The sequence below is a fragment of the Eutrigla gurnardus genome (genome assembly GCF_963514095.1).
Source record: "Eutrigla gurnardus genome assembly, chromosome: 10".
Classification (NCBI taxonomy): Eukaryota; Metazoa; Chordata; class Actinopteri; order Perciformes; family Triglidae; genus Eutrigla; species Eutrigla gurnardus.
The window spans coordinates 4,784,880-4,806,731 of NC_139924.1; the positions used below are offsets into that span (position 1 = coordinate 4,784,880).

The 21,852-nt window shown below is 44.1% G+C and overlaps 1 protein-coding gene across 1 annotated transcript; it reads right to left on the bottom strand.

The window, feature by feature from the left end:
- Positions 1-2,647: 2,647 nt before the first annotated feature.
- col26a1 (collagen, type XXVI, alpha 1) lies at positions 2,648-21,425 on the bottom strand. The gene is made up of 14 exons (XM_084020257.1): positions 20,951-21,425; positions 20,643-20,765; positions 20,212-20,315; positions 10,030-10,091; positions 9,793-9,916; positions 9,061-9,159; positions 8,817-8,945; positions 6,509-6,577; positions 6,097-6,149; positions 5,950-6,012; positions 5,474-5,509; positions 5,345-5,389; positions 5,182-5,266; positions 2,648-4,610 (listed from the first exon to the last, which is right to left on the bottom strand). The coding sequence occupies exons 1-14, from the start codon at positions 21,124-21,126 to the stop codon at positions 4,480-4,482; spliced, it is 1,299 nt and encodes a 432-aa protein (XP_083876383.1). The 5' UTR covers positions 21,127-21,425; the 3' UTR covers positions 2,648-4,479.
- Between the last annotated feature and the right edge of the window lie 427 nt (positions 21,426-21,852).

A 21,852-nucleotide genomic window follows, 5' to 3' on the forward strand; every position in this document is an offset into this window, starting at 1 on the left:
CACAATGTGCTCTATTTAAGAATGTTATTTATTTATAATATATTTTCATGTATTATTTATTTATACTGCGATTTTCATCTTGCAACAATCTTACAATCTCCGTTTCCCTGCTACAATGATCTCAGAGGGATCGCAGCAGTGGATGAGTGATGTATCTGATGGTACCTTAAAGTCATGATGAGCTCGACAAGATGAACCAGGTGTTCATGATCCCTAAACTCAAAGATCAGTCGGTTCGAAGGTTGGGAGGAATGTGCAGTGTGCGTTTTTAAAAATCTTCATCTTCTCGTTTGGAGTTTCAGTATTAGTTCACTCTCCAGAACTTTTTTATTTGATTTCTGTTTTTGAGAAATGCAAATTAGATTTGTATATTTTGCAGTTTTATTTCATCTTAATCATATTTGTATTGAGATTTTTAATGTGGGGATGAATGTTATGAGCACATGGTTAATACTTTAGATTCCTAGTATCTAATGTTTAGTTGGGTTTTACTAGTTTATTTCATGTATACTCATATGTATGTTTATAATTTCTTCTTAGTTTAAGTCAAGTTTAAAGTACAACATTGCATTTATAGTCTCCCAAAGGAAAAGCTTGTTTTGGATTGAAGAAATTGGTGCATAAAAAACAGACATTTCCCCAAAACCCCAGTCAACTGTAATCAGCCAGTGTCATGTGCTTTACCTGTGTTTTGTCTGGAGCTGACCCTGAGGAACACCTTCAAGGTCTTGGCTCTAGAAGGAACAGGAGTCCACACAGACGAGACCACAGAATTCCTGTAATGCCTCTCACAGGAATTCATCACTCGGACAACTATAAACTACTTTGTACAGTAAGCCTCCAAAACATAAATCACGACCAGAGTTCCAGGATGCAGATAACGCATTATCTTGGTCAGTGAAACACAGATCAGCATTAATTCAAAGTCAAAGACATGGAAACAGTAATTCTTCTTTCCTGTTTCTCTTGCGCCAGATGAAATATCACCTCGTGTCACAGGCTGACAAGTTTACAGAGGATGAGGTGAGTTGTTGCTTGGCAACAAGGTGAAATATCGGATGAATCAATATGAGATAGTGATTCAAAGGTACCGGCGGTGGCGATATCGTTGAACAAGCTGAAGGTGAGCACTGATGAATACCCAGAATCTGAGGCGATTTAATTTGATTTAAACCCCTTAACTACCAGCTACAGCTTATTACAAAGATCCTTCTCAGCCCTCCTCCAGACCCCAACTTCAGTAACAGTGCCATTCATAACCTATATGGCCTCTGGCGAGAGACACAGTAATCTCATTTGTAGAGCAACAGATGTTTCTCTTAAAAACATCCGTTGACTGGGGAGGGAAAAGTCGGCCTCTCATTCTCTCCAGGGATCAAAGAGACCAGTGTAATCGCTGTGAAATCTGTCACATTTGTACTGGTTTGAAGAGACATATTGACTTACAGCCGGCTTACTATGTTGTGAAACGTAAACACTCTCCCTCTCACACATATTCGATGGGGAAGTTTTCACGCTCCGTACATCAAAAGGCTGCACAGAAGGGGGAAAAGAGAGAGAACGGAAAATGCATATGAAACAACAGCCCTCCCTGACAAATAAACAGTGCAGCGTTCCCATGGCAGCCCGGTGCAGTAATCCGACGGCTGGTTTCCCATGGCTGTGTCTCGCTGCCCCATAGACCTCCACTCTGTCTCACTGATGGCTCCTGTGATTGCAATCATCCATCTTACTGTCAGAGGCAAAAAAAAACAAAAAAGAGGGCAAGAAAGGGGAAATCACACACACCATCTCTCTCTCGCTCCCTCATGTCCCGCAAACAAGACGCCCCGCTGTGAGCAGAGCCAACACATGCACCACATGTGTGTTTGTATGTATGTATGTATGTATGTATGTATGTGTGTGTGTGTTCATGCTTATGTGATCTGCAGGGAGAACATGTGGGTGTGCATCTCTGGTTTGTCTGTGCCTGCCCATTATACTGCATGATCAGTCACTGGAGTGTACACGGGGGAGAGGTGGACATGTCTGATCTTGCAGCTGATCAAAAGCACCAGAGACTTGTTCCCTTGTGGCCATGCAAGCGGGCCTCTTATCAACATGTCTCTGTTCAGTAGACAGGAAAAACAAGAGGAGAGAGACAGACAGAGGAGGAGGAGGAGGAGGGGTACATCAGGAGGAAGACAGAAACAGGCAGGCAAAGCACAGATGAAAGGGTGCATAAAGAGGCCAGAGTGGAATATATGACAATGATACATAACCGCACTTATCTCCTTGTTCTGATGAGCTAATTGAAATGGCAAAAGCCGGCTCTGTATTTGTGTCTCGGTGTGATGTGTGATCCCTCTCTCTCCAAACCTGACAGCTCACATCACCACAAGAGCTGAAGTCTCTACCTGTTCACATGCAGGTAAATCAGATGTTTATGAAACGTCCCTCGGGGTGTCACGGGTAACCTTGACGACAAGAACTTGTGCTATGTGATCAACCACGGAGAGGACAAAGAGCAGGAGGATGAAAAGAGGAGGAAGAGGAGGAGCAGTGATGAAGCTTGTAAATAGTTTCCACACGCTGTGAGACGTGTGTGTGTGTGTGTGTGTGTGTGAATGTAATTACGTGCAACAAAGTGGTGACTCCACGAAATGAATCCCTTTGTTGTTGTGACTTTAATCTTCCTTCAATTATGAACACAGATAGATATCTGCTGAGCACGCTGTCTGGCAAATTAAACAACAAAACACACCTGAACATTGTTTAGTATAAAAGGTAATGGAACATGCACAAGACACAACAGAACAGCACTTCAAAGTATCAGTAGACTCTCCATAACATATGGGAACTTCTCAGGAACAACAGGAACAGACAGCTCCATCTATTTTCTGCTCAGGATGGTTCCATTATTTAAAGTTTGTCAGTTTGGTTTGCTTTCTTGCTGAGAGTTAGGTGAGGAAATCGATACAATATCTCATGTCAAAGCAGCCGCTTAGCTTAGTTTACTGATTTGCAAAGAGTGTCATGTATTCATTCCAGGAAAACACATTTGCCCTTCTTTTCTGAATTAGCAAGATTATTGTGGAGAAGCGTTTTCATGGGAGAAAAACAACCCGCTCTTTGAATTTTGATACCTCCAAATCCCAGGAGAAGCTCTCATTTATCTCGAGAGCTCGATTTCATGGACGCAAACGTGTCCCGTCTGTTTAGGTTTTTTTTTCCAACACTGAGAAACCAAACGTGTTCAGAGAACCTGAGGCACAATCGCCCGATTGTCTCTTGGGTCAACACGTAGCCGGTCTATCTGAGGCTTCAGCGTGCCGTATTGGTTCTGCTGATCCTGGAGAGTCCAGCAGGTCAGACTGGGATTCATGTCTGAAAAACTATACAATCGATTTTATTAAAGACACAAGTCTTCTAATGTGTCAAATCCAAACCAAGGCAAATATACGTTTAGTGGAGGCACAGGTTGGGGTTTGCATGTTCTCTCCGTGTCAGCGTGGGTTTTCTCTGGCTTCCTCCCACAGCTCACTCCAGCCAAACGCTGAATACCGTTTGTTTTCATATTTACCACAAACATGAGACTGGTATCAATCTTCTCATCAGATTCTGTGCAAGAACGTGAATGCTTATATCCTGATGTTCTTCTTGTTCTGGAGAAAACAAAGCTTGAACCAAGCTTTGTTCAGACACCAACAGCCGTGGTCTCTCAGAGACTCATTGAACAATAATCATATCACAGGCAGTTTATGAAGCAGTCAACGTAATCCTGTTTAGTTCTCCATCAGCCGGTCGCGGGGAAGCTGCTCTGGAGCCGAGCAAGTTTCCGGGGCCAAAACCCAACTGTTTGAGCATCTCCTCCTTCTTGCTCTCCAGATGTGAGCTCTCCAGATGCTATTTCACCTAACTTTATTTTAAGCAGATTTCCTTGGCAGCCTGTCATGTCTTACCTCAGCTTTAAACAAGGCAGAGCAATCTGAGAGAGACAGAAGAAGATGAGAGGGGAAGAAATATGTTTGACAGGCTAACACATGATGAACCCCGAGGTCGTTCCAAGAATGTATTTGACACTAAATACTATATTTTGGGTTCAGTTGTCAGGAATTCACATCGCAGCCTGAGGAGCTTTACAACATCAGCCAAGGAAAACTGATGTGTTTACTGGGCAGTCTGTTATCTGAGGAAAGAAAGATGCCAAAACTCTCATAACATTTTATGATGTTATATTTCATTGTACAACATTGTACAAGGGCTGCTGCTGAGGTTATGTAGACTAAGAGCATGCAGCAGCAGGGTCAGAACGGCTCCATAAAGCCTGAAATGCTCAACATCTCTTTGTGTTTACGGCAGTAAAGAGACAATAACGGGCAAATAAATTGTGTTAATAGGAGAAACATGATAAAAACAAAACGTGTACGAGCAGTTAAGCAAAATTGAATGCCACATCCATCACATTTATACACATACGCACAAAATTAGACTACACTCTTAGAGAGGAGCTCGTCTGTGTCTCTCCAGTGCTTCAGGAGGGGTTTGAACAGGCTGAAGGCGCTTGGTCTTCAAGGATGAGAAAGACAAGGGGTCCGAGATGCTGCCCAGTCCAGATCCTTCAGAGTTCTCTGTGTGAAGACAGAATAACATGGAATAGCCTACGTTTAATATGAGGCTACAGACGGCAGACTGGAAACAGGCGGAAATGGTTAGCCCGGCTCTGCCCAAAGGAAAGCAAATCCTCCAGCAGCACCTCTAAATCTCACTAATTAACACATCGTGTCTCCCGTGTTCAAGCCGGAGAAAAACTAAAGAGTAAAAACAACATTTATGTTCCCGACTATTTCTTGGCAGGGAGCGCTAGCCGCCTGGTTGCCTGGCAACTGCTCAGAGCCAAAAAATAGTCCAACACGAAAAAAACCCATAAAATGACGGATTTTCCTTCGTACACCTTGGTTTTTGTACAGATTATATAAAAGAGCTATAACATATTCATTAGTGAGTTTAGGGGTCTGGATTTTACACATTTTGTTAGAGCCAGCTACCTGTTCCCCCTGTTTCCAGTCTTTGTGCTAAGCTAACTGCAGATGCTAGCTGTAGTTTAATATCTCATAGACAAATTTAAGAATGGTATCAATCTTCTCATCTGATGCTCCGCTCCCCAGAATGAGGCCTTTAGTAAAAGGTTTTTCTCCTCACCATGAACACCAATCATGTGCTCCAGGATCAGGACCCGCTCGGCGAGGATCTTCAGGGCCTCCCTGAGCTGCTGCATGGCCTCGCCCTGAATAACACCATCAGCGTTTAGGACAGTTTGTCAAATGAGCTCAGGAAGAAAAGATGCTGACGTCACTTTACTTACATCTTTAAACCCTTCTCCTGGCTCTCCTCTCGGCCCCGGTGCTCCCTGTGAAAACACAATAAAATGACCCGTGTGTATGTGTGTGTATGTGTGTGTATGTGTGATGCAACACAATAACCATATACTTACAGGTAGGCCCTGATCGCCTGCTCCACCTGGAGGCCCCTGGTACAGAAATAACAGAGACATAGTTTAGGAGTCCTGCTTGCATTCTTCACCCTCTGCACTAATCTACCGCTTCACCAGATCTGCAATCTTAAATCATGCTGGTAGAGGAAGAGGATCAAGTTTAAAGACAGAGGCCCACTGGAGGGCTGGATGAAAGAGGGTGCCCAACATGGCTGCCCTGATTAGTGAGGCCTGGCCTTGGATGAGAGAGAGAAACCCAGAGAGAGAGAGAGAGAGAGAGGGAGGAGGATTAGTCACAGCTCGCAGTGAGTCTTTGAAGAAAAGCTCTTTCACCTTTAATGTGTTGAGGATTGCATGACAGCTAGGACCATTTACAAAACGTAGAACAAAAAGCATTTTTGATCGTTCATCAGAGTCAAATATGTTCAGCCAGCCTGCTAATCCAATAACGAGGACACTTTTTACAGCAGCCTCACCCTTTCCCCTGGATCTCCTTTAGGCCCAGAATCCCCGGGCCTGGCTTGGAGGCCTTCCTTGCCCTTGTGTCAAGAAGAAAAAAGATGAATTAATGATGCCAGCCACACATCCATATCTTTAACTGATCAACTGATACCGATGCTCACATCTCGTCCCGGCAGGCCTGGGATCCCTGCAGGTCCTCTCAGTCCTGGAGGCCCTGCAGTGTCATTCACAAAAAACATCCACACATGAATACCGTGCAACGTCAATGTTTAATCCAGCAAATTTAACCCAGCTTGATTTAATTCAGAAATGACATTGTCCATTTTTCAGGTTTTACAAAATAAACACTGAACCAGAATGTACTTAATGTTCATAAAAATATAGATTTTATATCTGCTAGTGTTTTATTTAATCCATGTGAGGCTCTTCTAGAAAACGTTGTAGCTACACGTTTACATTGACTAGATTATATGTTTGTTATTGCATTAAAGTGTCTCGTGCGTCTTCTGATGCAGCCTCCTTTAAATCAGCATGACATGTTTCCTGTCTTTGGAAACGTGGTTATATTCATACCTGCGGGGCCGTGGGGACCGGCTGGACCAGGAGGCCCGACGATGATCTGAGGAGCAGGAAGAGTCTCCTCTGAGGGAAACAGCAACACCAGTTTTAAATTAAACCTTCAGTTTAACATTCGCACAAAAGATAACAGAGACTGGAACGACACATTAGAACAAAATCAAATGAATATCTGACTGAGGTAATTTAGAATCAGTTTTCATTTCACAAAGAAATCTGGAATCAAACAGATGTTGAATTACATTCAGTTTCATAGTGTGAAGGACTCAAAATCAAACTAATTGTAATCGTTGATCAACTGAAGAGACTCTCATGCTGCAACACAGCAACTGAAAGTTGCCGAAGCCTCCCTGAATCCATTGTTGCTGGCGGTCTCTAGAGCTCCAACACGTGATATTTGTGCTCCACAGACAGAAATGTTGGCATGAAGTAGAATTGTGTCACTTTTTACAAGATCTTCACAGTCCAACCACGACAAAAGGAAATATGGTGTCAATTTGATGTGGAACATTAAACAGCTGTCAGCATCCATGTTTGTTTTTTCTTCTGTTGGTGAGAAACACGTTTCTCTGCTTTTCCTCTGTTTCCTTGCACCAAAAAGCATTGGGCAAGCTCCACAGACATTTGAATTGCGAACTACTTGAATGATTTGTTGTTGAGCAGCAAACACAGACTCCTCACATCGTTGGATGAGCAGCCTTTAAATCTACCTCTGCTGCTGTTACAGGTTTATCTGTGGTGGGCATGTCTGTCAAATATCTGTTTCTGATACGTCAAACAGCTGTTTGCTGCATCCATCCATCCATCCACGTATGGGGGTCTGAGCCTGAATCTCAGGATCCTTAAAGAGTCACCAGTCAGGCTACAGTTTCTCAGCAGTCAACAGTAGGATTAAAGCCAGTAACAGTGATGGACTGGAACAGCTGGTGGATCTAAAACAGGCCCGTTTAATGGAGCCGTAAACACTCGGACATGATCTGTCTTCATTCAGGAGGTGGAAGCGTTGCCTTGTTCTCAGCATGGAGGACATTTTAAAGCACGCTTGTAGGTATAAATTTTGTTTTCAGCCACACCACACTTCCTCTCCACTTTAACATATGCTCAGTCAGTCTTCCCCCCGTGTTGAGACAGCGCTGTTACTTTATGGCTCCAGTCCACAGAAAGAGTCTAGAAGGAGCAGATTTCCCTCTGGAACTAATTTCCTAATGTTACAGTCTCCTCGAGCCTGGCTGCCTCCCCGAGAAACTCCACATGAGTGGCAGACTATCTCCTCCCTCGTTCATAGCTAGCCCAGATTTTGGCTCTGGGCCTCGGCCTGTTCCCCCCAAACGCAGACTGTTGTGCTGACAGCTAACAAATTAGGCCTGATTTACAGCCAGTTGGCCCCCCTCAGCTTACATGGTCCCACAGACCCAAATCTACATAGTTCCAGACCCGCAGACACAGTTCTGGGCTCAGAAAGGCAGACGCAGCCAAAAGCCTAATCGGAGCCAGCAGTCCCCATGAGGTAATGATTATAGCGTGGGCTTCTGCTGCCTCCCTGTGGTCAAACCTAGCTTTAACTGTAAGAGATCCAACGTTTGCACTCACTCCGTTCAAAAGATATGAAGATTTAAAACAAGAGATATCAATTATTTTCATCTTAATGCTCTACGTGTCTTTTTGTGTGAAGCTGCATTAAAGTGGTAAAGATGAATGAAAAAATGACTTTTCAAATGCATTCAGTATCTTTAAAGCCACGTGAGCGGATGTTTTTTATCTTTTCATTTGCGAGTATTTACACCTACATCGTTGGTGGTGGTGTTAAATGAGGTTGCAGTAAACAGTGGCTCAGCAGCAGAAACGCACGCGGAAACAATTAAACTAAATCTAAGCCAGCCCTTCGCTGCAAAGAAACAATACTCTCTCCATTACGCTGAAAGCTAAAGACACATAGTGTTCCCTTAAACACTCGGAAAGCGCTACAATATGTGCCGTTCTTCCACCTGTGCCCCCTTTACACCACTTTCCAGACATGGAAGCCCATCTGGGTTTGTGTTCTGCCTGCCGCAATGACTGAGACCAGCATGAACATAATGTAGGAGATATGTGAGCGTTGCATTGATCAAAATGGACCTGCGGTCTGACATTAACTCAGACAAAACCAAAAACCGAATGCTTGACTGCTTTTACAATAGTTCTTGTGTCAGAACGCAACCATGTGTGTCAGATCGGCTCCTATTATGTTCACATTGAAGGCCATCTGGGACAGTTCAGCCCTGACTGACTGTAAAAGCATTATATTGAAGTGGAATAGTCCGCTTACCTTGATTGTCCACGTGGAAAACGTCACCGCGCTCTCGTACATGAGAGGAACTTGGCCCCGGAGGACCTGGTGGACCTGGAGGGCCGGGGAGACCCATTACTCCTGCTAGACCTTTGTCCCCCTTTGGTCCTGAGCACCAAGGTAAAACACAAAATACCACTAATCAGTCGTCATAAACAATGGGGAGACCATTTTAAAACCATCTTTAAATGAGCAGCTGAGACTAAGGTCTGATGTTATTTACCAACGGGTCCTGGGAGGCCGGCTCTGCCAGCCAGACCCAGAGGTCCAGCCGGTCCTGGGAGCCCTGGTGGTCCGATGGGCCCTGGAAGACCTCGGCCTCCTGGTGCAACAAGAGACAGAGACGACTCAAATTTTGAAAACTGGTGAACAAAGGTACAGTCTCATAATAGACATTATATTGTAGTGTTGTATTATGAAAACTGCAGATTGACTCACATCAAGGACTAAAAGTCAGGATAGCCTGCTTCAATTTGTACCCTTATGGTGTTATTGTTTGATATATCTCGCTCACAAATCACCCGATTTCCTTCCCTTCCTCTTACTTCCCAAGTGGAAGTACATTCCTAGATTGCCGGAGTAGCACAAAAAAGCCTTTTAACCCTTTTAGATCACATCCTCGGTGATATTGTGCACCTATTTAACAATATATGGTGAACAAAATACAAATAAAATACATTTATTTTCTTCTTGAAAAACTAGGAAAAATATGATGCATACTTCAGCAAGTACCAACCAATTTCAACCAATTACATCATGACATCCGTCCATCAATCAATCTGCAACTTCAGCAATTTACAAAGAAAGTTATTCTTTCAATAATCAAAACAAATTCCTCTTTAAGTCCCGCCTGCATATCCTGTTTTACTCACTCGTATACGTCACGGTACGGGAACAAGATACTCTTAACATGCTGCTTCTTTTCTGTAAGATGGTAAACATTAAAGTGGAATACCAGGTGGCAGGTAGGGCGGCCGTCCAACAGGAGTGGGATGGGGAGCGTCCACCTCGTTGTCTGTTGAGCCCTCTGGTGAACTGCTGACTGGCCGGGATGAATGTCTCTGCCCCAACAGCTTGATCTGCAACAACAACGACAGCAGAGTTCAGACATGAAAAGTAATCTGAGAAAAAAACATTTTAAACTCTTGTCTTCGTACAAACGGATGAACGGGCGTGTAGGGATCCTGGTTACCTTTGATTCAATGGCGTTTATTCGGCTGTTCATGTCAGTGAAACTGGTACAGTTCAGACACTCTGCAAGGAAGACAAACACACCAGGATGAGGTTCACTCGTCCTCCTCGTCTGCATCTGTCTTCTTCTTTCACTCCGTCTTCTTTCATCCCTGCTGGCACCATCGTTAGCATCTCACACTCAGCAGGTCAAGCCAAGACACACAAGAACAACGTCCATCAGACCAGACCCGCAATGGATTAGGAGGTCCTCCTTAAATCATGTCACTCACTCAGAATAAATATTATCAAACCTCTGAAACGCTCTCTCTCAGACACACACACACACACACACACACACACACACACACACACACACACACACACACACACACACACCTGCTTGCAGATTATGTCCATTTTTTATACGTCTATTGTATGATTGCATTGTTAGTTATTTGTTGACAATAAGAAAATAATGTTCACCTAATCAAAGCACCTAAATATGTTAACGTTATTCAATGCCAGATTCTTGTCATCTTCAGTGTGTTTTGAACACTTCGGCCTCTCCAGAAATCAGACACCTACACATTCCTCACTCTGCTACAATGTTGGATCCTTTACCATGAGCTGCGATCCCAAAATCCAAAACACAGATTTTTATAGCAAAACCCCAGAATTTGCTGTAAATGTGAGCCTTCCTCTGGTCTATGGCTCATAAGAAGTGTGGAATGTCAGCTGTCAGTCCCGCAGACGGGCCCCACCCACACTGTGGTCGTAGCAGGGAAACCCAGAACGAGGAACAACTGGTGCTCATAAATAACTTGCAACAAAAAATGACCCAAACAGCTCTGGTTGGCCTAAATCAGCGTCTCAGACTGCAGCACGCAGGCAACTAATGGCAGCCGCTGAGGTTTCTGCTTCACTGAAATAGGACAGGGTGAATTACTGTAGTGTGTGTGTGTGTGTGTGTGTGTGTGTGTGTGTGTGTGACTCCGCAATCATGTACATCCAATCCAGTGGTGTATCGGTCTGCACGGGTGTGGTTTCTCTCAAAGCCTCGTTTTAAAAAAAACAATCTTGAGTCTGGCCCTGGAGCGCAGCCACAAACGGAAACAACAATCAACAGTTTGACCCGAAAACACATTCCTCAGGATTCATCTACCCAAACGCTGAGAGCTGCTCGCCCGCCGAAGCCAACTCACCCCACATGGGTTTGTTGTGACTGTCTGCACACAGGTTTTCTGCAGCGTCCACGCCAAGGACATCAAAGCTGCACGACGGCGAGACTTGTGGGCAATCAGGGGGCCGCGAGCGGTCTGATGACTCGACGCACCTCCATCTCCTCCACAGTGATTCATTTAGAGCCGAGAGGAAGCCTCCACCCTCGGATACGCTCCTTCTCTGCTGAGTACAGTGTGATGCATTCCAACAGTTATTCTGTGATGATGTGATGACATTCAGTTTTTACAGCCTCCCATAAAATATATCCTCTCTGGGAATGCCAATGTCGGTTTTATGAGATCCATTACTTTGGTTCGGGGCTGAAATATCTCAACAACTATTCAATGCGTTGCCATTTTGGATAGATATTCATAGTTCCCAGAGGATGGATCCTGATGATTTTGTTTGGCGCCACTTTAAGGTTGACTTTTATTTTCAGTTAAATGTCTTGACAACGGTTGAAGAGATAGTCATGAAATTTGGAACACCAACATCAAATTTATTCTGACGTCTTGAATATCAGCATATTAGCATGCTGACGTCAGGACGAAGCCTTTATCAGCTTTTCCCTCAACCTTTCAACAAACTTGTCAAACGTCTGGGGAGAGGGATTGCGACTTTCACTAAAATGCATCCTGTCGAGCTGCTTTGCTGTACGGTCGATGGACAATGAGTAAGCAAAGCTGCCACGTCCACCATGCTTTTCTGCACCTCAGACACTAAAGTCCTTCCATCCTCATCTCGTACCCAACGAGAGACGGAAATAAAACCAGCCATATCGTATCATGTTATAAAGACCCGCCACAGCTGAGTCAATCCACCATCGACGTGAACCAGAGCGTAACAAGCCTTTTCTTTTCCCCTTCTTTCTCAAAAGGTGGTGGACGAGATTTCAGTCTCCGCGGTTTGAATTTAATTAGGGTGAGAAAACCAAACTTCCGCTGCGCTCGAGCTGATGTTTAGAACGGGACCGCGGTGATGGGGTCTGTTTGGATCCATAATTACACCATGGCAACACAAAGACACGGCTGTTTTTCTTGGATGGCTCTTAGCTCATGGGAAAGATTCAGAAGCGTGTTGTCTTTAGTGAAGCCAAATAAACAGCCAGCATCGGGAACTTTTTCTGCCCCAAAGAGAAGTGAAGGAAGAATTTGTATGCTTGAACCGTTTTACAACTTTTCAAATGCTAGATCTTATCTGATGCTCATGGAAATCCACTGAAGATGATGCCAACACTAGGGTTTCACCAATTAAAGAAGCATAAAAAGATGATGGTTTTTTATCCACAGGAAAGACATGGTGACCACAGATGCATTTAATCCCATAAAATGCAATTATCAAAATCAGATTCCTGGGTAACGCACCATGCAAAAGTCTTAGACACCCATAAATAAGATGATATGGAAGGAAAGCTGCTGTTAGTCTTGTGTGATAAGATCAATTGTTAAGTCTGGTGGTGAAAACTGAGAGACGAGAGCAGACCTTCAGGCGAAGCAAACCACTGTAAACAAGATTAGAATCTGTTGGAAGACAAATCCTAATTTAAAGATCAGAGGAATCAAAACAAAGAGGATCTTTCATCTCAGCAAACTACAAAAACACCTACTTGTATGATGAACCATCCCTGCTATTAGTGTGTGTGTGATCTACACGTCTCATGGCAGCCCGGGAAACAGTCGGTTTCCTTTTCTTAGTGTCGCCAAGAATGGAAACAAAGCCAATGGAAAGTCAATTAGACACAAATGAAACACATCCCTGACTATAAAACGAGCAGAGCCAGTGACGTATATTCAATAGAGAAAGACTCCTCATGGTGGGTTGGGAGTTAGACGGGCCAAACAAACACAGGACTGGTTTCCCATAGCATCCTGTTAATCCACTTCTTTTCAGCCCAAACACGATGTTTTTCCTACTTCCAACTGAAATGTTTGTGTCCGTGTACACAAATCACTAGATTTCAATTAGAAACCTCCAGGAGACCTTGTTGGATCGACTGAACAAGACGGGATCATTTGGGAAGAGTGTAAGTCAGACTGTGGGCATCATCTGTTCAGACAGATACATTTCCTACATTAGACCTGGACACAGATGAAGGAAATCACACACACACACACGGACAGACAGACAACCACAAAACAAACCATGACGCACACAGCTGGGGACGGTCCTTTCTTTGCCACTAAATACTCACTCTGTCTTCATTTGTGAGCGGGACGGAAGGATGATGTATTGAATCATCTTCTGGATCTTAAGATTCGCTGTCATATCCCCAAGATACACAGACAAGTGGGTGCCAAGTCTGTAAGCTATGTGTGTGTGTGTGTGTGTGTGTGTGTGTGTGTGTGTGTGTGTGTGTGTGTGTGTGTGTGTGTGTGTGTGTGCAGACCACAGTCGGCCTCCAAGAGCTGGCTGGGTCCCAGGAGCCTGTTGTGTGTCGGCCCCGGCCAACAAGTGGTCAGCTATTGCTGGCATTGGGGAACAACTGGCACAGAACACACACAGACAGACCCACACACACACACACACACACACACTGTCACACGCTCTCTCACACACTAAATCACACACCCACTTTGAACGCGGTTGCTGGTGCAGGACGGTGAACGGAGGGGGTTTTTTTATGCGAAAACCAAGATGTCTGGTCCACACTGGGACCATTTAGCATTCTTCACCGCGATGCCAGCTGACAGGCCACGCAGCATTTTATACACTGAAGCTTTGCAACATGTAGCAATAATGGGATTTCCCAGAACATGTGATACACGGTGCCCTTATTTCAATGCAGAACAAGATACAGTCAGCGACTAAATAATGGATTACAGAACCACAATGAGGTGCCGCGATTAATCTTCCAATCCTCCTCGCAAGCTGCTGCTACGCGTCAGCCGTCGTCATGACGAAACAATGACAAACCGAATCTCTTCCAGTCGTGGAACACATCAGATTTCTCATTTCCTCCTGCGACCACAACGCATCCAGTCGTCCCCCCACCGCGCTGCACCATCCAGCTCACGCTGCTCTGGTGCTGAAACACTGGCTGCACATCAGTCACAGCTGGAGATGGATGGCCCGCTGCTGCACAGACGTACAGTCATCGGCATGCTATGACATGATGCTGTGTGGATTCGGCGAAGGGGAGACAAATCGTGCGGCGGCTGGATGAAATCAGGGCAACGTCGTCGAGGGCTGATGAAATGGAGAGAATGAAAATGGCTGGAGACGAACATCCCTGGTAATAACCATGGTTATAGAGCTGCATATAAACATTGTTGTTGAGGCTGCAGACTCGCAATCTCGCTTGTATTTTGTGCACAACTATGCACCAGTGTTGATAAGAGAAGCCCCACACACACACCGCTCCACATCACCAGGCAGAGATCCATATCTGTCTACAGACGGCACAAAACCTCCAGATAAATCTATTAACCTTCATGGACATGTGGTGTTTCCTGGCCTGAGAAATCTTTCCAGGAAACCTTTTTAGGAACTTTACCTGCTTAACTCAACATAAACAGATGTGTGGAGCTGCAGACAGAAAGACAGACGGACACATGGAGGCAGGAAAAGCAATGATAAGATGATGACAGAGTTGAAAAACTACAGAAGGAGCACGAACAGAGCGTCATCCATCAGGCAGATCGGACCGGGACCAGGTACCGCTGAGCTACAGCTTCCAGGAGGTCAAAGGGCAGCGTTTGACCTATATTTGAGCACAACCGGGGATTTAACAGAGAAATCAGTCACATCCTCACTCTGCAGAGGTCGGAGGAACATGTGGGATACGGTTCTGTTTTATCACTTCACTCCAAGGAGAAGAGAGCGGCAGATCTAACGGACGTAGGAAGTGAGATAAGTGGAAAGCAGCAAGGAGAAGAAGATAAAGAGCCGGCACTGGCAAGAAAAAGCAAGGCAAGGGCAAAAGAGCAAAGGCTTGCGAGGGGATGGGAGCAGATGGTAAAATGGTGAAGAATTAAAACATTTTGTTTGAATGATATAACATAGCTGGTGTTCTAGATAATCCCTCCAACGGTGGGGTTTAACACATGTCCTGCTCATCCAGCTGTGGAGGGCAAACAGTGGCTTTAGCAGCCTCGTAGCTGTGGTAAAGCACATTTCACAGTCTAGCTTTCAGCCACCGTTTCTCTTCTTTAATGGAATTCATTGTTAACTTTCACAAAATGAAATCCGGTACTTTCATGCAAAGCACTACACTTTGTTAAATCCCTCTGCTGAGGGGAGAACCTGCCACTTTGTAAATGAGGCTCCCTCACACACACACACACACACACACACACACACACACACACACACACACACACACACACACACACACACACACACACACACGTTACCCACAATCCCCACTGTTAGTGTGATGGTGTGTGCTGCTGGGGTGCTGCTGAGGAGGGGGTCGGGGCAAACGGAGGAAATTACGAACACATTTCCCCCAAATGTGTTCCATGCCGTCATGTGTTAGCACAACTCTGCTGAAAGCAAAATGTAAATCTTGAGATGCACTGTACACAGCCAGCAAAAACCAGCCTGTCAGAAATATTGACGGGTCAGGGTGTCAACGCAATGCTTTCTAGAAAACACCCATTTTCCATTAGCAGACATAGAGAAATCCAGCGTTTGCAACCAGCTCGGCCTTACGGGTTCGACCGCAGGTTCCTGATGTTCCCGAGTGTTTTCAGATTATAACAGAGGACAAGACAAGAAGAACATACGAACAGGGAACACCAAAAGCTCCTGTAAACATACCTGCCGTCTCACATGTAGTGAGCAGCTCAGAAGACCGCATCGCTATGATCAGATTTAAGTGGTGGATGTAAGGGCTGCAACTCATGCTTATTGTCATGTCAGATTATTTATCATGTTCTCAGTTAACGGGTGTAAAACAAATGTCCATGGCAGTTTTCTAAAGCCCGAGACAAAGTGTTCATTCTTGTTTTGTCTTGTATCACAACAACAAAAAATCCTCACATTTGAGAGATTGGAGGAAAACAGCATTTTGCATTTTTGCTTGAAAAATCCTTTTTATGATTAATAGATCGTAATAGACTTAGAATTTAAATTCTAATCATTGATAAAACTGTGGATCCTCAATTTGAGCTGATTTTCAGGGAAAAACACAGGAAACCTGAATAAACCCGACATGCTATGATCATGTGTGATCTGGCCTTTATATTGTGCTTTCCTTTAGGAGTCAAAACAAGCTCTTCTCACATTACAGCAGACCAAAAACCCATCGTAAACGGCTATTTTCTGAGTTTTCTAAGTCTTGTCTTGTGAGGCAGACAATGAATCGTGGGTTTCGGACGATGAAAACAAGAGCAGAGGTGAGCGAAACAAGCATCTCCTCAGCTTACACAGACCTTCTTCATGTGCCCTGTGTCTACGTCTCTGAGGGCCTCGGGGCTCTGAAGCGGAGCCAGAACCCATCACACTAAAGCCGTGGGTGATGTCATCTTCATTGGTTAAGGCTGTCCTCTCTCGCTCTGATAAAACAGCTGGCTCAAAGCAGTTTCCACAGAGCGGCATGTTCGTGTTGGCTGAGTGACATGAAGACACAAGGACAAATGCACCAACACACACACACACACACACACACACACACACACACACACACACACACACACACACACACAGAATTCTGTTTCCTACCAGAATTGTCCACAATTAAAGGAGTAGTTCGTCATTTTGCGAATGACTCCCGTTCGCTTTCTTGCCGTGCGTTAGACAAGAAGATTGATACCACTCTGTCTGTGGAGTAAATATGAATCAACAGCTAATGAGCTTAGCTTAGCATAAAGACTGGAAACAGCTAACCTGGTGCTGCACAACGGTAACAAAATCTGCCAACCATGTTGTATCTTGTTGGTTTAATCAAGTGTTAAAAGTTGTGGCTTTATGGGAGTTATGACTGTTGGACGATTGTTTTGCCAGGAGCAGTGACTCCTGTGGGGTCTCTCTAAGCTGCTAGATATAGCTACATATTCTCAACAACAAGGTAATTAACAGATTTTGCAAAAAAATATTTCCCTTAAAGATGATTTAAACAAAAGTATAGCTTCATCTTCATATATTACTCATTGATTCTTAGAGGCACTTTCTTGTAAAATGCTTAAAAAGACCCTCGGAAGTTCGTAAATATCCATGACTTATTTTCGGTCAAACGCTCCCCTCCAATTATCGACACAAGACATCGGAAATCAAACAGAAACATTCAACATGTAACAGCAGAAATCAAAGCCGTGAGGGGGAAACATACTGGAAATGGCCGACCTAATTCATGGGAAGCTGAGGTAGAACGTTAGCATGTTCTCCTGTGGCTCTATCAACCAAGATATTCCTGATTTCCATTCATAACGTAAACTACACGAGGAGATCTTGGGTTGGGAGCTGTGGGCTGGTCTTAGTCACGTAGGCTGAAGAGGAGTGTCAAGCTCATTAATCTCAGTGGGGCTACTTTCCCACAGAACCGGCTCTCTGCTCCGGTGCCGTCTGGGCAGCGGAGCAGCAGCTGGAGCCCTGTGGGACACCAACACTCTCCATGACTGTTCTCGTCTTCTTGTCTCGCTGCAGGAACAGCCAACCCTAACACCTTGCCGTTTCTTGTGCACTGGTCCTAACCCCCCCTCTGACATCGGCCTCCTCGCCGAGTCGAAACGTTCCCTCTCTTCATATGGAGGCAATTTTCCTCCTGCTCTATTGCCATTAGAAGTTGCGAATACATTTCAGCAAACGTTAAATAAACAGCGCGATTACTTCTTCACACTCCTGCAACCACTTCGGTCTCAAGTGAACCATAATCTCTGGCAGGACAGACTCAGCGGATGTAGCTCTGTGTTAATCTTAGTGTGGAATAATATCCACGGCCAAGCAAATAATGGTTTCCAAAGGCTTTGTCATAATGTCTGTGTTTATTCCATTAGCATTAATGTGTGTTTTCTTAACTCGTGGTAAATCTTGGCCCTTCCAAGTGCAACAACGAATAATTTTTGCAAAATGGAACAAGGTGTGGTAATTATGACCAATAAGCAAAGCTTGCTCATTGAGGTAACTGTTAATCTTGGACGAATGTGGACCGACCAAGCCAGGGGTTTTCAATGACACACACATTTCTTGCGTTGCTCAACCCCCCCCAGAAAACCAAAATGTTGCTAAATGTACTAAATAGTTTTAACAGAAACCTGTTAAAATAACTCTCTAAGCCAAAGCAGCCTCGAGGACCGGTTTACATGCGTCCACAATGTTTAAAATACAATATGTGAAATGTGTTTGTCACTGTGGTTGTGGGCGGTGGACACACATGCAAACATAAATAGCAGCATGAAGACGGCCCAACATTAGACCTCCACCCACCCCACAGTCTGGGGCTCGCCCCTGGGTGAAGATGTGGGTCTCTCCTGGGCTGAGAGTCTGCGGTCTGTGGTATCCAGGACCCATCAAGAAGAGGAGACCGCACACATCAACTCCCTTATGTGCAGACTTATTAGCACATCAATAGTAACGTTTCGAGCTCATAGCTCTTCATCAGACTAACTCATACACATCAGACGCCCCGTTTTTAAACCTGCCCCTGAGGGTCACATGGTGAGTCACATGGTAAAGGGAATGTATAAATCAGAACCCATCTTGTGCAAAACCAAAACATACAAAAATCAGTCAAAAACTCCATCATAATTAAATAGACCAACACCCATCAGGCCGACTGGCCGTCATACAGATCTAATGAATTAGAGGCGCCTCTTGTAATAGGATGGCTAATTTTCAAAGTCTAGGACAAGGTTATCACATTATTTACATTTTATACATTTTAATCATGTTTAAAGATTTAACATATTGTAAAGTTCAATTACCTATAACCTTGAGCTAGATAAGGAACAATATATAAATATATATATATATATATATATATATATATATATATATATATATATATATATATATATATATATATATATATATATATATATTTATATGCATGTTTGGTCTTCTATATATTGTTAACTTTTCTATATATTGTTAACTTTTCCATTTTTTTGTGGTTGGATTGTTCCTTATCTAGCTCAAGGTTATAGGTAATTGAACTTTAAAATATGTTACATTTTTAAACATGATTAAAATGTATAAAATGTAAATAATGTGATAAACCTTGTCCTAGACTTTGAAAATTAGCCATCCTATTACTAGAGGCGCCTCTAATTCATTAGATCTGTATGACGGCCAGTCGGCCTGATGGGTGTTGGTCTATTTAATTATGATGGAGTTTTTGACTGATTTTTGTATGTTTTGGTTTTGCACAAGATGGGTTCTGATTTATACATTCCCTTTACCATGTGACTCACCATGTGACCCTCAGGGGCAGGTTTAAAAACGGGGCGTCTGATGTGTATGAGTTAGTCTGATGAAGAGCTATGAGCTCGAAACGTTACTATTGATGTGCTAATAAATCTGCACATAAGGGAGCTGATGTGTGCGGTCTCCTCTTCTTGCTTTTCCTGTCTACAATTTTGAGGCCAGCACCTTTTGAACTGGATGTGCGCGACCGTGTCTACTCTTTGATCCAGGACCCATCACCAGACCTCGACTACCTCCCACTTAACAGGCTGGACCTTTCTCTGAACTTCTTTCATTCAATGCCATGACGATATTCAGAGAGACAGAAAACTGTCGGCCGTGACAGAAAAGGTAGAAAACAGTGATTGTTCTTTTACTGCAGCCCCTGCTCCGAAAATAATCCAAAACATTCTTCCAATCTTAATTCAACTTTACAGTCATATCAAAAGGCCAACTGCTGCACAGAAGTGTGATTAGTAAGCTACCCAACTACACACCACCAAACATAAAACAGGTCACTGATGTGGGTAAAGCTGCTAAAGAGACGCAGATGGGTCCGGGCAAAACACATGCCTTTTATTCCAGTCCTTCAGAGACGTAACTCTCCTCAACTACGTGAAGGAACGTGAAAACTCACCTTCTCGACACTCTTCTCCCACAAACCCTGGGCAGCATCTCCACTCCAGGGAAGTCACCTGCTTGTAGGTAACCTTGAAGGACGGCCGGATCAGCGTCCTGTAGCTGCAGAACAGCACACGGGCAAGTGTTGAAGCTACATGCAGAAACACACGTACAAATCCACAGACATGATCGAACCCCCAAATATCTCACTCTTTTTAGAGAGTAGAGTGAGAGAAGAAATGATGGGAGGGAATCACTCTCCTTTAATTCAGAGTTGTATTTATAGTTTCACTATTTAACATTTGTTGATTCGAGAAATGGTGAAAATATGGCAAGGAGGGGCCCCATGCCGGTGTTTAGGTCCCCCAAATCACTAAACCTGCCCTGAAGAAGAAGAAGAAGAAGAAGAAGAAGAAGAAGAAGAAGAAGAGGGAGCTGTGAAGGTACCTGATGACTTTGGGGCAGGGTCCGGGCCATCGGCAGCCCTGAAACACTCTCTGCACAGTAGTTTCTGTCCCGTTGTGCACCTGACAGGACACTGTTCTGGAAACGGTATACTGACACCAGTTCCTAAAATACAAAGCAAATAGATCACACACTTATTAATGACACTAAAAGAGAAATCACAGCTACATAATCAATGTAATTCCGACATGATTTCAAAATGTCAATTAAACAGCAAATTCGCTTCTGCTAAAGACACAGAATCAGGATCACATTTGACAACATCTGCAGTGTAAACCTCATGTGCTCACCTGAGCTGGGTTCGGGACCCGGTCCCTGGCGGTCCGACGCTGCCGCTCTGTTCCGATTTGATGCGCTGCCTCTGCAGAGTGATGCCTGGAAAGTGATAAACAAAGCCGGTTCCCAGCGCCGGGCAGACGAAACTCATCCACATGCACAGCACATGGAGGAGCGATAAAGCCATCATCGCCCGTTGATGTATCCCTGGCAGAGAGATCCGCAGATAGACCGACGAGTTTCAAGTAAATCCTGAAGTTAGGATCCCTCTGTGACAGATCTACAGTAGGCTATCTGACGTCGATCGAGGGGAAGAAAGCCTAAGAAAACCCCGCTGGAACCGCGAGGTTGGTCATTTCGTCTTGCCGGTGAAACTGAAACTGGCCCTCTAAAGAGCCCCAGATGAATGACACCCAGCCTCGTTCTATAGAATAATGCGGTTTTCTGACGTTTGACATCGTGCCGAGGGGCTGAGGAGTCAAATATCCAGTGTGCGTAAAAGCGCGCGTGTGCGTAAAAGCGCATCTGTCCGACGGAAAAACCACCAACCCTAAAGTTTTTATAGCTCATATGATATAAATGTGATGAGAAATAGTGAGTCCATAGTTACTGAACTATTCATGAGCACATGGTTTAAGCCTAAACAACCGTAGACTAACAAAGACCGATATTACTTTATGATGTGGTGTTCATGTTCACCCCTTTGTCAAACAGCAAAATACTTTTCTTTTGAGTGCATTGACTCGATTGCTAAAAGCCTACAGATAATTAATCATAATGTAAGACTATTCAAAGCTTTTAACGAAACCTTTATCACCCAAAATGGCCATTTTTTTTTAGATTGATAACCTCACAGATTTGACTTTAGGAGTAAACAACAGTGGTGGAATAGTGAGCAGTACCCTAAATATGTTAT

Excerpts from the sequence above, each read along its gene's own strand:
- col26a1 (XM_084020257.1), bottom strand. The coding sequence starts at position 21,126 with ATGATGGCTTTATCGCTCCTCCATGTGCTGTGCATGTGGATGAGTTTC. Across the intron at positions 9,917-10,029 it reads TAAACGCCATTGAATCAAAG|ATCAAGCTGTTGGGGCAGAG; the intron begins GTAACCAGGATC and ends TTGTTGTTGCAG. Across the intron at positions 6,150-6,508 it reads CGGTCCCCACGGCCCCGCAG|GGCCTCCAGGACTGAGAGGA; the intron begins GTATGAATATAA and ends ATGACACTGCAG.